The sequence below is a fragment of the Paroedura picta genome, chromosome 18 (assembly GCF_049243985.1).
Source record: "Paroedura picta isolate Pp20150507F chromosome 18, Ppicta_v3.0, whole genome shotgun sequence".
NCBI classification, from domain to species: Eukaryota; Metazoa; Chordata; class Lepidosauria; order Squamata; family Gekkonidae; genus Paroedura; species Paroedura picta.
The window spans coordinates 9118964-9134692 of record NC_135386.1 but is presented as its reverse complement, the minus strand read 5'-3'; the positions used below and the strand labels follow the sequence as shown (position 1 = coordinate 9134692).

The 15729-nt window shown below is 46.7% G+C and overlaps 1 protein-coding gene across 3 annotated transcripts in view; it reads left to right on the top strand.

The window, feature by feature from the left end:
- Positions 1 to 5111, top strand: part of BNC1 (basonuclin zinc finger protein 1) — a 109200-nt gene extending 104089 nt beyond the window's left edge. For 2 of the 3 annotated variants that reach the window (XM_077318127.1, XM_077318129.1), the window contains exons 5-6: positions 723 to 2114; positions 2226 to 5111. In XM_077318127.1, the coding sequence (XP_077174242.1) occupies positions 723 to 1410 (688 nt within the window). In that variant the 3' untranslated portion in view covers positions 1411 to 2114; positions 2226 to 5111. The remainder of the gene's footprint in view (positions 1 to 722; positions 2115 to 2225) is intronic. The other variant, XM_077318128.1, reaches the window with a different exon arrangement.
- The last annotated feature ends 10618 nt before the right edge of the window (positions 5112 to 15729 follow it).

Sequence of the window (15729 nt, the reverse complement as noted above, 5' to 3'; positions counted from 1 at the left end):
TACTATGTAGGTACTACTAGAATTTTACTATTCAGAAGACATTCCCTCAGCTCAGAGTTTCACAGCAGAGGACAAAAATTTAGCGACTTGCACTTCTATAGAACTGTTTTTTTCATCATATCTGTTCCACATAATATATTTCTGGTAAGGCCTTGGAGGAGGAGCATGTCGCACGGCTTAAGTGCCACTCAGTGCTTAACACCCACTCAGGGCGGCTGTCCCACCCCTGAGTGCCTCCTCCTCCAACCAGCTTGCCTGTCTGTCCAGCGGCCAGCCAATCACCTTCCATCCCCCACTCCTGACCACCCCTTCCTCCTTCCACTTCTCTCTGAGGCTCGGAGGCTGCAGATCCCTGCTGTGTGAGAGCTGCCCCTGCCAGTGAGTTCCCTGCCTGGGGGCCACCAGCCTGCAGCCTTTCCAGGTCCTGGGAGGAGGGAGAGGCCATCCACAGAGTTCTTCCACCCCAAATATAGCACCTATTGCATTCCTGAATTCAATGGGCTTGGCCCCTAGTGCAAATATAAGCAATGGGCTATTTTAGTCAATTAATTAAAAGCGCTGTGACTTGGTAAGAGAAAGCTTAGCCGATTAATATAATATCGACTAAGAGTGCTTGAACTGTATAAATATCCTTAATGCTAACAGCTAATACACAATCCAGTCGTTTGCTGATCAATGTTGATTCCTGGCTGCCTTGCTGATCTTCTTTCTCGTTTCTTCAGACATAGCTCTAACCTAAACCTTCACCATAAACTCTTGACCCACCACGACCCTTTGGAGATCAAGAGCAACCATTTCAGCACAGCCTACCTCTTGAAGGACGTTCCTCAAGAGGTCAGCCCAGAGGACTCTCTGAAAGGCCACCTCGGACAACAGACGTCGGTCATATTTAAAGGCATGAACAGAACTGGCAGCCTCGTCTTCCCCATGAGCAAGACTGTAGACTCCTATCCCGAGAGCTACAGGTATCACGCGGAGAATGACGGAGCAGTCCTGGATTTAAGCACCACGTCTAGCATCAAGTCAGAGAGCAGCACGCCTTCCTCTTGGGATTCAGATGGCGGGAATGAGGACGGTCTGGAAGAAGACAGCGATGAAAGTAGTGAAAGTTCAGGCTTGGTGCCGAATGAAGAGCTCTATCCGGACGGCATTCTCGCGGAGGAGAAGTCCAGCCCGGGCTTTCCAAACGTCCCTTCCGGTTTGTCGATCACCTGTCACCTCTGCCAGAAAAGTTACAGTAATAAAGGAACCTTCAGGGCCCATTACAAAACTGTGCACCTCCGACAGCTACACAAATGCAAGGTGCCCGGATGCAACACCATGTTTTCGTCGGTTCGCAGCCGAAATAGGCACAGCCAGAACCCTAATCTACACAAGAGTTTGGGGAGATCGGCAAATATCCCCATGTAGCGTCTCGCCGCTCCGTAGGGACTTACGTTCGATCGTAATCATTTCAGCTTCAGAAACGTGCCAGAATAAGATACGTCTTTGCTTTGCTTTTCCACGGAACCCGCTGAAAACCACAGGGTCGGATCCCGATTCTGCTTCTGTGGGCTACTCTTCACTGAACACGGACAGCTCCAGGATTTTTGGCCCTAAAAAACAACACACACAAAAAAAACACCAGTGTGACAATTTTATACTCAAACGCAGATGTCTGCTTAGAAAGAACAAAGAAATATTGAAACACGGGGGATGGCGTTCCGCACTAAACAACGATTTTCACGTTTTCCAAACCAGGAAGCCGTGAAGATGCCGTTCGGACGGTTTGTTTACACGTTACATGGGAGGCAGATCAGCCCGGTAAAACCTTCTCGGTGTTATCCACTAGTGGAGCTGCGTTTTTGAGCACTGCCATTTCACTTAAGACCCCCATGTTCCAAGACATTCATGCCTGCCACTGAAAACAGCATCCTGGTGTTCTCCATCTCTCCTTCCCTCTCTCCACCCACCCAAGGGGCAGTAAAACTTGTTTTGTGCCCTGGCATCATCGTGTTGTGTGTTTCTTCCCCCAGCCACAGCCAGGCTGCCAATTACGTGAAGGAAGAGGTGGCTGGAGAACTTGACCCGAGGATGCTGTTTTCCACAGCAGCCATGAGTTCCTTATAACAGGGGTAGTCAACCCGTGGTCCTCCAGATGTCCATGGACTACAATTCCCATGAGCCCCTGCCAGCTGGCAGGGGCTCATGGGAATTGTAGTCCATGGACATCTGGAGGACCACAGGTTGACTACCCCTGCCTTATAACACATAATCCTGCCCTTAAGGCTGACTTAGCAGTATTAAATCCATGTGGTGTTTTCAAGATTAATTTATTGTTTCATGCCAAAAGCCAAACCCCAAAAAAAATAATAATAATACAGATTTAGAAAAATGTAGCATTTGGTCGTGGAGCACCTTACTCCTCGATGGCAGTTGACATTTTACTTGAAGAAGAAATATGGTGGGGATGCATTCCACTATTGGGTTGGTCATTATTTTTGCACTTGAGAAATGCAGAGCCCAATTTTCACAAGTCATGTTAAGGTTTTGTCTTAAAGAATAGCGTTGCTGGCTTCAAAACGGATTTGTGAACTTGGCAGTTTGTAGATCTGTCCTAGAACTTACTTCTGAGCCCCCCCCTACATCTTTAAAATGTAATAAAAGGAGCAGCCCTCAGGAGTAGTCTCAAAAGAATAGAAATCATTCCTTAAAAAAAAAAAAAAAGCTCTCTGTTTTCGTTTGAAGCCTTTGATAGTATCCATAAGTTTAGGCTAACAAATCATCCCATGCGTCCAAAGATTTTTGAACCACAGCAAACGTACATGGGAGATGTTCAAAATACCGTGTATATTTTTATTGCACTTTTTAAACTGCTACATTTAAAAAATACGGCATCCTAAAAAAAAATATTTAGCATTTTTTTCAATACTTTATAAGAGGAAATACTAAACCTGGCAGATATGAATAAATTGATATGTATTATTTTTGTTACTGAACTTTGTTTGTCGTACGGAGGAGATGCTGGTCTTTGCCGTGTTAAAAAAGGGGTCATCTGCTTTGTTGGACACATCCTTTTCTATTAGAACATTGCTTGGTATAAATCTAACACTGTTCGATATTCTTGTCATTGTACGTACCAGTATTCTACAGTATGTTCTATGCACTTAAAAAGGATTGGTCTTACGTTGTATTTAAAAACACTTTTATAATATTTAATTTCCAGCGACGTCATTTCCGTGGCTGCGTTTGTGTAAGCGTTGTGCTGGTGTCTTTGCTGAAAAGTTGTTGTTGTCGTTGTTTTAGGTAGTTGCAACAAAACCACTCTTTCTATTCAGCGGGATAAATGTCTTGATTTCTTCTCCTCAGATTTTGGTTGTTTGTGTGACCCAAGCACCATGCTTATTGCACATTGTGTACATAGGATGCCCAAAATGTTTCGACTGAGTTGTGCTTTCAATGACTGTTTCGGGGTTGTTGGGGGAGGGGGTTGTTGGTGGTGTTGCTCAATTTTCACCTTGATGACCCTTATTTTGTAATTGTAGCATTAGATAGGAATTTTGGACTTGACAGGGAGCACGAATCCGAAAAGCCAGCTGCATGGTCCATGCTTTCATTTCTACACCAACGCGACAACGTTTGTAAGTTTTGTTACATTTCTTATCACGAGGCAGACTGAAAGAATCAGAAGGTGCCGTTAATCCTCACAACCTTTGATGTGCCAGAATTTGGGTTGAGACCAACCTGATTTGGTCTTCGCACATGTTAAACCGGTTCTCTCGTTTACGACAGATTTGATTCACAGCGGATTCACCACAGAAGGTTCGGCCATATGTTGAAATCAGCAGGTAGCTCACAGCTCTGGACTCCCGCACCCAACCTCCTGCTTCACAGACTGGAGAGCTGTTCAGACACGCGCTGGGGACCCATTTGGACACCCAGTGACCACATGGAAAAGGAGATGAGTCTCTGTTTAATCTGGACCCCTCTTTGTCAAACGAGACATGCTCTCTGACTCTCTGGATCAGGCTGAGCGTCAGAACCACGGAATCCTTGTATTTTCTTGGATGAGTTGGTGGTTGACATCTACAGGGTTGGGTGTCCTCAGCCACTCCAGGAGTGTCAAATATTTAGGCAGGATATTAATGTCAGGAAGGGACAGGCCGAGCCACGGACAAGCACTTCAGGGACAGAAGGAGGTTTGAGTCTTGTGGCTTTCCTTCCTTTAAGCCTTATAGATGCAGTTGTTTCAGCAGAAAGGAGACCCAGCACTGGATGTCTGTGAACTCCAAACAAAAAGTAATCCCAATGCAAAGTGTAACTTGTAATAGACCAAATGGAACACAGGCCATCTACTGTGCATGGCAGTTCAACGGGGGCTCAGTAAACATGCCGGCATGACAAAAACTGGGGCAGGTACAGCATATATCTCCTAGGGGGGCACCAGCTTGATGGGTCACCCAAACTGCATGGCTGGGCGACAGTGTTGGCAGCGATTCCATGCTTGCGACCTCCCTGGGATTCCATGACTCTCAATGGCCATAGGGTCTTGTGCACTGGTCCCTCAAAAGATTAGAGGAGGGCTTAAAAAATGGCATTTTGCAGAACTGGAAATGCTCGGTCCGCAGGGAAACGGGTGTGACAAATTCAGCGTAAAGTGATGTTAAGAAGGACTGCACGGGGAAACAACGGCATCTGGAGCTCTTTTATCAGAGATAAAATGTTTTGCATTTGCGGACAAATCAGGCCAACTTACTCTTCATGCTGGAACTCTAACGGGGCTGCACTTCTGGGATTAAGGGTCACTGGCAGGATCAGATGCCACGCCATTGGCTGGTTAAAGGAAATGGGGTCCAACAGTGTGTCCCATCCTGTTGAATTCAGTGTAACCAGGTCTGTCGACAACACCTTTGCCATTTATTTCAAGTCTTTGCTTTACTTTGCATAGGTAGACGTGCTTGCTTGAAGTTTAAAGGTTTTTTTCTTTTTAATGAAAAGAAACGTGTGCTGTAAAACACAAGCTATGCTGCCCTACGATGTTTTTCACCACCCCCCGCCCCCCAAGTAATACCGTTTTGTATTTCTTCAGAGTTTTTCTATGTGTTAATAAAAATATGCAATCGTGTCTTCGAGTTGATCCAAAGCCAAACTGCATTCGGAAACCGAACGTATGGCGAGATGGAGGTGGAACTGCTTGATAGAATCATAGAATCATAGAGTTGGAAAAGGCCAGACAGGCCATCGAGTCCCACCCCCTGCTCAATGCAGGATCAGCCTCCAGCATCCAGGAGAAGGATCTGTCCAGCAGCTGCTTGAAGACGGCCAGTGAGGGGGAGCTCCCCACCTCCTGAGGCAGCCCCTTCCACTGCTGAACTAGACTCCTAGAATCCTAGAGTGAGAAGGGGCCACACAGGCCATCTAGTCCCACCCCCTGCTCAATGCAGAATCAGCCTCCAGCATCCAGGAGAAAGATCTGTCCAGCTGCTGCTTGAAGATGGCCAGTGAGGGGGAGCTCACCACCTCCTTAGGCAGCCGATTCCACTGTTTTATATACTTTATACTGGATTAGACCAAAGTTCCTTCTAATTCAGCATTCCAGAGCAAACCAGTTAGACGTTTTTAGAAGCTCCCAAGATTGCACAGAGCTTTGAACTGCCATTCGTCACTACCAGAAAGGCATGCAACCTTCTGCAAGTGGAGGTTACTTTTAGCTACCATGGTCAATAGTCTAATCTGCTTCTTTTCTTAAATTGTTACGGTTTAGGGGTATCCCAGCCCCTCTCGATGCACTAGAAGACCACCCTGTACTTGGAATCCAGTACATAATTTGGTATGGAAGGCCAGAGACTGCTTAATGGTGACCTGGATGACTCAGGTTAGCCCAATCTTGTCAGATCTCAGAAGCTAAACCAGGTTGGGCCTGATTAGTAGCTGGATGGGAGACCACCAAGGAAGTCCTGGGTTGGTCCACAGAAGCAGACAACAGAAAACCACTTCTGAATGTTTCCAGTCTTGAAATCCCTATGGCAGGGGTGGCCACACTGTGGTTCTCCAGATGTCCATGAACTACAATTCACATGAGCCCCTGCTAGCATACCTGGTTGAAGGCAGGCCCCTCCTGACTTGAACCCTATGTCCAACATCCTAGCGCATTTGTACTCCAGAATGCATATCCAAATACAGATAGTACTGCCCCAGATCCAATACAAATCAAATCAAAATACCTTTAATCTGTTCCACTTAATATTTCTGGTAAGGGCTTGGAGGAGGAGCATGTCTCATAGCTTAAGTGCCACTCAGCACTTAACACCCACTCAGGGCAGCTGTCCCGCCCCTGAGTGCCTCCTCCTGAAACCAGCTTGCCTGCCTGTCCAGCAGCCAGCCAATCACCTTCTGTCCCCCACCCCTGACCACCCCCTCCTCCTTCCACTTCACTCCGAGGCTCGGAGGCTGCAGATCCTTGCTGCCTGCAACCTCTCCAGGTCCTTGGGGGAGGGGGAGGCCACAGAGTTCTTCTACTCTACTCTCCCAATCTAGTGCCCGTTGTATTCCTGAATGCAACAGGCTTGACCCCTAGCAGCATTATAATAACAAATTAGGAAAAATGGTTCACAACAGATCAACTAAATATACTTAATCCATAACACAGAAGTAAAAAGCTTTACATAGAAAGCGAGCTACACCTGGGGATCTTTGTCATACAGCAGATATTGGGCTAATAACTCCTCAGAGTGCCATAACATGCGAGCCGATGAATGAAAGGAGAACATGGGTCGTTGGCTCAACTGAGTCCATGGCCATGGTAAGGGGCGTGGCCACATCCTCATCTAGCCCAGGCTGTTGGAAGTAGATTTCACAGAACCAGCATAAAACAGCGCCTCAGGCATGGGTCTATTAGTGCGGAGACGTACGACGACAATCATCTGTAAATAGGCAAGATGTTGCAGAAGGATGGAGCATAGGAGACAAGGTCCAATACAGGACATTAACAATAAAAAGAAAGAACTAATAATAATTTGAGGGATAACCTTTAAGTCTCTTTTTGCTTCAAGAAGCAACCTGGGTTCTTCTTCCCTCTTCCGAGCAGTAATCCATTTGACTCTGTTCTCCCTCGTAATTAGAATCATCAACCTACAGATAATTCACAAATGGACACGGGGAAGTAGATGGATTCATACGGAGAATAGGCACCCAGCTTTGGGCCTCCTTCATATCAAAGGTAAATCCCAAGGCACAGAGATAAAAGTGTTTAGTTTGATATATGAAAAGCCTGTTTAAGTCAAGGCAGGACAGAGGGACTCCCCAGTGCTCTTTTTGGCCCAACATTCACTCCAGCGGTAGAATGCTAAGCCCAAAGGGCACACACAGAATTAGTTCGTTTCTTGGCCAGTCTTACAATATCCCATTGAAAGGGACGATTATTTTGTTAAGTCAAATATGTAATTACTAGGGGACAAGTCTGTTGCATTCAGGAATATAATGGGTGCAAGGAATATAACTGGGGGGGGGGGTTGGAAGAACTCTGCAGATGGCCTCTCCCCCCTGTCCAGGACCTGAAAGGCTGCAGGCTGGAGGCCACCAGGAAGGGAACTCATTGGCAGGAGCAGATCTCACACAGCAGGGATCTGCAGCCTCCGAACCTCGGAGGGAAGTGGAATGAGGAGGGGGTGGTCAGGGATGGGGGATGGAAGGCGATTGGCTGGCTGCTGGATAGACAGGCAAGCAGGTTGGAGGAGGAGGAAAGCAGGGGCGGGACAGCCATCCTGAGTGGGTCTGAAGCGCTGAGTGGCACTTAAACCATGAGATGATCCTCCTCCAAGCCCTTACCAGAAATATTTTTATGTGGAACAAACAGATGGGCAGTCTGCAAAGCTGAACACGCTAGTTGATCAATAGGCGGGAGCCAAGGGATAGAAAACTATTCTTCACTTTCAATTGCTTGTTTATAGTTTCCGCAAATTTCCACTGATTTAATTATTATAAATGGGTGATCTGCAGGCTATGTTATATATTATTGCCACCTTTTTAATGTTACGTGGGGGACAGCTCCAGATTTTGTTGTGGCAACGGAGCTGGGGGGGGGGCGTTATTATCTGTACTGTTTCCCTGATCTAACTCACTCCTTCGCCAAAGCTGGTGAACCCCACAGGCACTGCAAAAGAGGTACACACTTAACTTTAAAGCAGAAATAAAAACATCAAGAGGATTCCACCACTGCACTCCTGCATAACAATGTAGATTGACCTAGAATGCCGCAGCTACTGTATGAATCTCTCTCTGTCTCTCTCTCTGTCTCTCTCTTTTTATTTAACATCTCTTCTGCCAGGATTCTCTTGCTAGAAAACAAACTAGTATTGTTAACATGCTTCTGAAGATTATTTTAACACATTCGGGGTGCCTCGGAGGTACTACCTGTACTACAGCGTAAGCTTTCATGAAAATTTATGCCACAATAAATTGGTTTTTAAGGTGCCACAAGACTTTTGGTTGGTTTATAAACCATCTGTTTTGCAATGGAACAGAACAATCCATCCAAAATTAGGTTGTAAAACCTTGCTGTCTCTTCCCCCTTGTGACACTCTCTCTCAAAAAAGCCCTTGAAATGGCCCTCCTACTCAGACTGTGGCCTGACTGTAAAAATCTAAATGGGGAAAAATTGTGAACAGAATCATAGAGTTGGAAGGGGCCACACAGGCCATCTAGTCCAACCCCCTGCTCAACGCAGGATCAGCCCCAAGCATCCTAAAGCATCCAAGAAAAGTGTGTATCCAACCTTTGCTGGAAGACTGCCAGTGAGGGGGAGCTCACCACCTCCTTAGGCAGCCTATTCCACTGCTGAACTACTCTGACTGTGAAATTTTTTTTCCTGATATCTAGCCTATATCGTTGTACTTGAAGTTTAAACCCATTACTGCGTGTCCTTTCCTCTGCAGCCAATGGGAACAGCATCCTGCCCTCCTCCAAGTGACAACCTTTCAAATACTTAAAGAGGGCTATCATGTCCCCTCTCAACCTCCTTTTCTCCAGGCTTGGTTCCTGGCCCTTCCTTTCATTTTTTTATTGAACTGGAATGGGTATGGCTTTACTTTGAATCTTGTGCCTACACTCTTTACCTTTTTAAAAATCCAATTGTCATGGGTCAGCCAGGACTCAGCAATGCTAACAACTCCTCAGAGGAGGAAGGAGGCAAGGTAGCCAGGCCAGAAGCCAACAAGCAAGAGGAGGAGGTGCAAGCATGCCAAAACACAGATCCAGCTCTGATCCAGCAGGTGAAAGTGAGTTGCCTATTTCCAGCCCTCTAGGATCTCCTGCACCAAGAAGCAGAACTGCAGGCTAAAAGGAGAAGCGCTCGCCACCTGGCTAGACATTAGTTACCAGCTGAAAGTGATGATGAGTCATTGCAGGATTTAGCCTGAATGGCTGGTGTTTAGCTATACAACTTTCTGGGAGACATTGTGGGATATGGATGCTATAAGCTGACAAGCCTTGCCTGAATCTTGGAACCCTTGACCTTTGGACTGATTTCTGGACTCTTGAACTTTGATTGGAATAACTTTTCATCTTGCAATCTCCCTTGGCTTAGTTTCTGGAAGAATGGTGAAGGATACTGCCAGCACATATGTGTTCTGTATGCCAATAAGAAAAAAACAGATAGCGTCACAGAAGAAGAGTTGGGCTTTTTTATGCCCTGCTTTCCATTACCCGTAAAGAGTTGCAAAGCGGCTTATAATCGCCTTCCCTTTCTCCCTACAAGACACCCTGTGATGTAGATGAGGCCGTGAGAGCTCTGAGAGAAATTGCTCTAAGCAAACAGCTCTAAAAGGACTGTGACTAGCTCAAGATCATCCAGCTAGCTGCATGTGGAGGAATGGAAAATTAAACCCAGCTCTCCAGATTAAAAGTTGCTACTCTTCATCACTATACCAACCTGGCTCTCATTGAAAAAAAACAACACTGAAAGGTGGGGGGGGTTGTTTGTTTTTGAGGGAGTGCAGCACGGTTGGTCTCTCCTTATTGGTCAGAGGCAGCTGCTGGCTTCCTTGTATAGCCCCTTTAAAGGAGAAAGGAGAATGGGATGACTGGGGTACAGGCATCCCATCTCCCTCTCCTCTGATGGTACAGCTCTCCCTGTCAACTAACTGGGGTTCTTCCTGCAGTCCCTCTAAATTGGGCTGCAAGAGAGAGCCCACAGCTGAGATAGCAGGGAGAGCTCTCCCTGCCATCCCAGCTTCCACAGGGAACAAGAGGCAGCTGAGCATGCTGGAAAGACGGCTGGGCTGGCTGTTTCAGGTTTGTTCACAAATCCTGTTTAAAGGGGCTATGCCAAGGAGCTGACAGCTGCCTTTGGCTCCCTGACATAGCCCCTTCAAAAATGTTGTGCCAACTATGAGATAACCTCACCTGGGAAGAGGTGACTCATCTCCCTCTCTCCTGGCTCCATCTCCTCCTTTCATTGTTCCTCCAAATGCAATCACATATGACTTTTAACAAGAGATGAAAGAGAATGACCCTGGGGCCCTATTTGGTGGGCGGGGAACTGTTGTGTACTTTAGCTGTTTCCAGCAAACTCTGCTTGTTTCAGGTTTCAGCTTTCTGCTGGAAGTATAGATGAGCTGACTGGAAGGCAGGGAGAATTCCAGTGAGTCAAGGGTTTATTCAGGTAGTCTAAGGATGTCAGAAGAAGGAGCAGGTTGCCTCAAAACTGCACCCACAACCCAGGCCTCCTAGCCACGTTAATATAGGTAGTAAGCAGCCTCTCCATTCTCACTCTGTGGTGACTCACAGACTCCTGCAATCAGCAACTGTCTTGCTAACTTGGCATGCTGCCTTTTAGGCTGAAGTTCTCTTCCAGCACATAGCTGGCATTGCTTAATTGGCTCAGGTGAGCCAGGTGGGCTGACAAGACAGGGAGATACAGCTGGAGGCTGGGCAGAGGAATTATAAGCTTCTGCAACAACTTTGGCGTCTGAGCCCCAGTTTGTCTACAGCTCCATTCCCTTCTGCTGGTCAGAGCTCTCTGCCTGTTGAATATCTGGCTAGGCTAAGCTCCCATCCAACTGAGACTCTGGTGAAATTGGGAGCTTCTGGCAAGGCTCTTCCTGTGAGGAGTCTTCACTAACAGGACCTGGGCTCACAACAAAACCTTCCTGCAGTGGCTCTGCTACCAACCATGGGGCTGGCAAGGTGAACAGACTTGACTGGTTGATCACATGTTGGGCAAACTCATCAATAGAGGTAAGACTTAGAACAGATATCTCTGGAGGAGGGAAATGAATTCTGCTTCTTTGCTCACTGATCCTACTATCACATTTGAGAATTACATGAAAAGCTTCTCCATCATTTCAACATTACTAAAGAACTCTTAGATCAGAGTACTAAGCAGTACTGGAGCTTATAAATCAATGAAGGGGGGAGGAAGACAAAGGCAAACCATCTCTGCTTTTCACTTGCCTTGAAAATCCCTTGCTGGGGTTGACGTATGACTTAACTGCAGTAGGTATGCATAACATTGTCAGTTATGTTCAAGGTTATCTTCCTTTTCAGTAAATATGGTAGCTGGGTTAAAAACTTCTGAAAAGAGAAATGCAAAGAAGCATTGATTGTGTTTTTTAATATTTGGGAGTTCGATCCAGTAAAAGTTTTTTTCAAAAGATTTTTAAGGCAAGAAAGGTTCAGGAGTGGTTTGCCATTGCCCACATCACTGCAGCCACCTTGTGTTTCCTGGGTGGTCTCCCATCCAAACACAAACCCTGCTTAGCTTCTAAGATCTGATGAGATTGGGCTACCTTGCTTTTTTACAAGTCCACCACATATGGTAGAATGATGCAACACAGTTTGAGGGGGGCAGAGGCATAGCAAGAGGTATGGTTGGCACCCTCTGATACTTGACTTTCCACTGCAGGCTGGCAGTGCCACAGGTGCTCACCTTCCTCCCAAATCAGGGAGACAGACAAGGCAGACAGAGAAGACTCAGGTGTCCACTCAGAAGAAGCTCAGCCTCCCAGTACAGGGAGCTGCCGCAGGCTCACGTTCTTCATTTCCACCGGTTTCATAGGTGCCTTGAGTTTCTAAAGCTTCTTCAGCGTCTCCATTTTTATTGTCACTGCTTTTTGAAGAACAACAGCGGAACACAAATTGCCTATACAAGGACAGGCAGTTTATCCACAATTATATTCTACTTTTGTGAAACTTAAGGAAAATGGTAATTTGGCTTATGCCAAGTTTAGGCCAGGGCCCTTTGTGGATGTCTTTTCAACGCTCATCTCTCTCTCTCTCTCTCTCTCTCTCTCTCTCTCTCTCTCTCTCTCTCTTTCTCTCTCTCTTTCTCTCTCTTTCTCTCTTTCTCTCTTTCTCTCTCTCTCTCTCTCTTTCTCTCTCTCTCTCTCTCTCTCTTCTCTCTCTTCTCTCTTTCTCTCTTCTCTCTCTTCTCTCTCTTTCTCTCTCTCTCTCTCTCTTTCTCTTCTCTTTCTTCTCTCTCTCTTTCTCTTCTCTCTCTTCTCTTTCTTTCTCTCTCTTTCTCTTTCTCTCTTTCTCTCTCTCTTTCTCTCTCTCTTCTCTCTCATCCTCCCTCCCTCCATCCTCCCTCCATCTTCTACCTATCTATCTTCTATCTATCTTCTATCATTTATCCATCTATCCATCTATCATACAAATAGGGAACAGCCCTTCAATCCATTCCATTTTAGCTGTGAACAAACCAGACAGTGGCAGCTGGTATGAAACCACCCTAGTGTGTTGAAAAGCATGAATGATGCACCTGCAAACTCCTGGTTTGCGAAACAGCTCTGGGATAGAAAGGCTGGAGGTCACAGGTGGGGTGCACATGGACCCTTCCAAGCTCTGACACTGGAAATGTTCTTAAAGTGCGTGACTCCATGAATGCTATGACTCCCCCCACTCATGTGGTTTGCTCCTTTCTTGACATATTCCAGCAAAAATTCCTGTGGGAAGATGCCCCCTCTTCTTTTCTGATAATAATGCATAATAATGCATACTGGGATAATCAGAGAAGTTCAAACTCCAAATGCAAGAATCAGGGTGTCACTTCTGGATTGAAAAATCCCCCCCCAAAAAAAAATCAGGTTCTGTTTTTCATTGTAGATTAGGGGAGAGGGGATGGCAAACTTCTGCCACCCTGAACACTTTGTCCAAAGCTGGGGTATCAGGTAAAGGTATCCCCTGTGTAAGCACCGAGTCATATCTGACCCTTGGGGTGACGCCCTTTAGCGTTTTCACGGCAGACTCAATACAGGGTGGTTTGCCAGTGCCTTCCCCAGTCATTACCGTTTACCCCCCCAGCAAGCTGGGTCCTCATTTTACCGACCTCGGAAGGATGGAAGGCTGAGTCAACCTTGAGCCGGCTGCTGGGATCGAACTCCCAGCCTCATGGGCAGAGCTTTCAGACTGCACGTCTGCTGCCTTACCACTCTGCGCCACAAGAGGTTCTTGTATCAGGTATCAGGGAAGCAAATCAATAATTAAAATAGTCCTCAGGAATTCAGAATTAACTGCAGCTCCCTCCTTAAATATGCTGTCAAATAATGTGTGAACTGGGCCGCCCTGGAGTAAGCAGAACATTCCCAGTCATCCAGAGCTGCGTTCCTGTGATTGGGGAGATTCCAGAACGCCTGAGATCCCCGTCTGGGCAGGAAAGTGTCAAATCTACTTCCTGCTTTTGTATTTAGAACAAACAATAGCAGGGACACACCCTAAGGCGGTGTTTCCACCGTTTTGCTTTTGGGTCCATTAGGAAAAACACAAAACTAAACAAAACGCAGTCTTTGATAGGGGTAAAACAAACCATTTTTCTCTGCCAGGAAGAAAAAAAGAAACTCTGATTCTTTTTGTGTACAGGGTCCAAAGCAAAATCCTTTATGTGGGAACAAAGGGAGGTGTTGTAAAACGGGTAGATTTACAGGCTTGTAGTCCAAGACTGGAGCTTCCAAAACTAGATGCTCACCATGGTTTTAAGAGCACGTCCACACTACTGACAGAAGGTAACGAAATAAATTATGCTCTTGCAGTGGGCTGGCTCGTTTATGGGACAGGTGCCTATTGCTTTCTCCTGATTAAAAGCATAATTGTTTGTGTAAGGTGCTGTCAAATTGCAGCCAACTTATGGCAACTCCATGGGGCTCGATGGGGCAAAAAATAAGTATAATTAGTCCATGGACATTGGAAAGTCACACTTCGGCCAACCACGATTTAGGACTTTAGAAAGAAGAAGAATAAGAGTTGGTTCTTATATGCCGCTTTTCCCTACCCGAAGGAGACTAAAAACGGCTTACAGTCGCCTTCCCTTTCCTCTCCTCTCCCTACAACAGACACCCTGTGAGGTGGGTGAGGCTGAGAGAGCCCTGATATCACTGCTCTGTCAGAACAGCTTTATCAGTGCCATGGCGAGCCCAAGGTCACCCAGCTGGCTGCATGTGGGGGAGTGCAGAATTGAACCCAGCGTGCCAGATTAGAAGTCCGCACTCCTAACCACTACACCAAACTGGCTTTCTAGAGTTGACCTGCGCTTTGAACTGAGCACAGAAACTTATGCCACAATACGTAACTAGATTTTAAAGGGCCACAAGATCCTTTTGGCTGCAGTAGGTTAGCCTACCACCTTACCCTCCACGGCCCACAGTATGTATGTTGAGTAGTTCTTTTGCTTCCAAAGGCCTTTTCTGCACCGGGAATCTGGCCCAGCACAGTGCTCATCTGGTCAAAGGAGCTAATTTTTGGCTCTGGTCCAGGACAGTCCCAGGCCTGGTATGACACAGGCCCTCATTTGTGGATATCCACATTCCCCTGTGTCGTACCAGGCCTGGGGCCACCCTGAATTGATGTCAACGTCATATGGAAGCAGAAATGAGCCCTGCAACTGGACAAGCGCTGTGCCAGGACAGATTCTTGGTGCGGAAAAGGTCCTTGTACTCTAAAGCCACAGAGGCAGCAAATGTTTTGGAGTCTTTCTCCTTTGGTATTCTCTTGAGCCCATACCAGCAGCAAAGTGAGCCAGCGGGTCTACATATAGGGCGAATCCCTGGAGATCTGATGAAGAAGTGCTTGAGGAAGAGGAAGGAACTCAGAAAGGGTGGGATTCCTGAAGTCCATCCTCTGAAGTAGGGTTGTGTGCTTCGGCTGCTGTAGCATACAACCCTACTCTGAAGCTCCCATTCCCTTCACAATCTTTGTTGTCTGAAGATCCATTGTAATCCTGAGGGAAACTCCAGGTCTGGTCAAATACGTGGACTGGGCACCTAAGTGCAGTTGCCAACCTGTGGTCCGTGGAGCCCAAGCTGGGGGTCAGTGGGGAGCTGGTTTTAATAAACTCAGAGGCATGCTCTAGCAAGTTTTTGGGAAGTCAGAGGATGAAGCCTAGGCATACTTTTTCAGCAAGGGCTGCCGCCTGGTGAAACATGTCCTTGCAGGTCACACTATGGGGAGTGTTTTGAGGGGTGGGGGGAAAGGCCCATCTCAAAATAGCTGATCTGTGCAAGTCAAGACCGGCCGGTAAATACACAGCAGAAATACTGAACAGGCAGGCCAGACTAAGAGGGCCACAAGTTTCCTAGTTTAAGACCTCGCATTCCTAACCTCATGCAATATTCCGTCCCAGGGAAATTGCTTAAATTTTTGGCAGGTTGGGGAGACTGGTCTGGTGGGAAAACGAGTTTACCTTGGGACTTCGTCAAACCACACGATGACAATTGTTAGCGCACAGAGGCCTCTGCTGGCATCTTGTGGGTACTGCAAAAA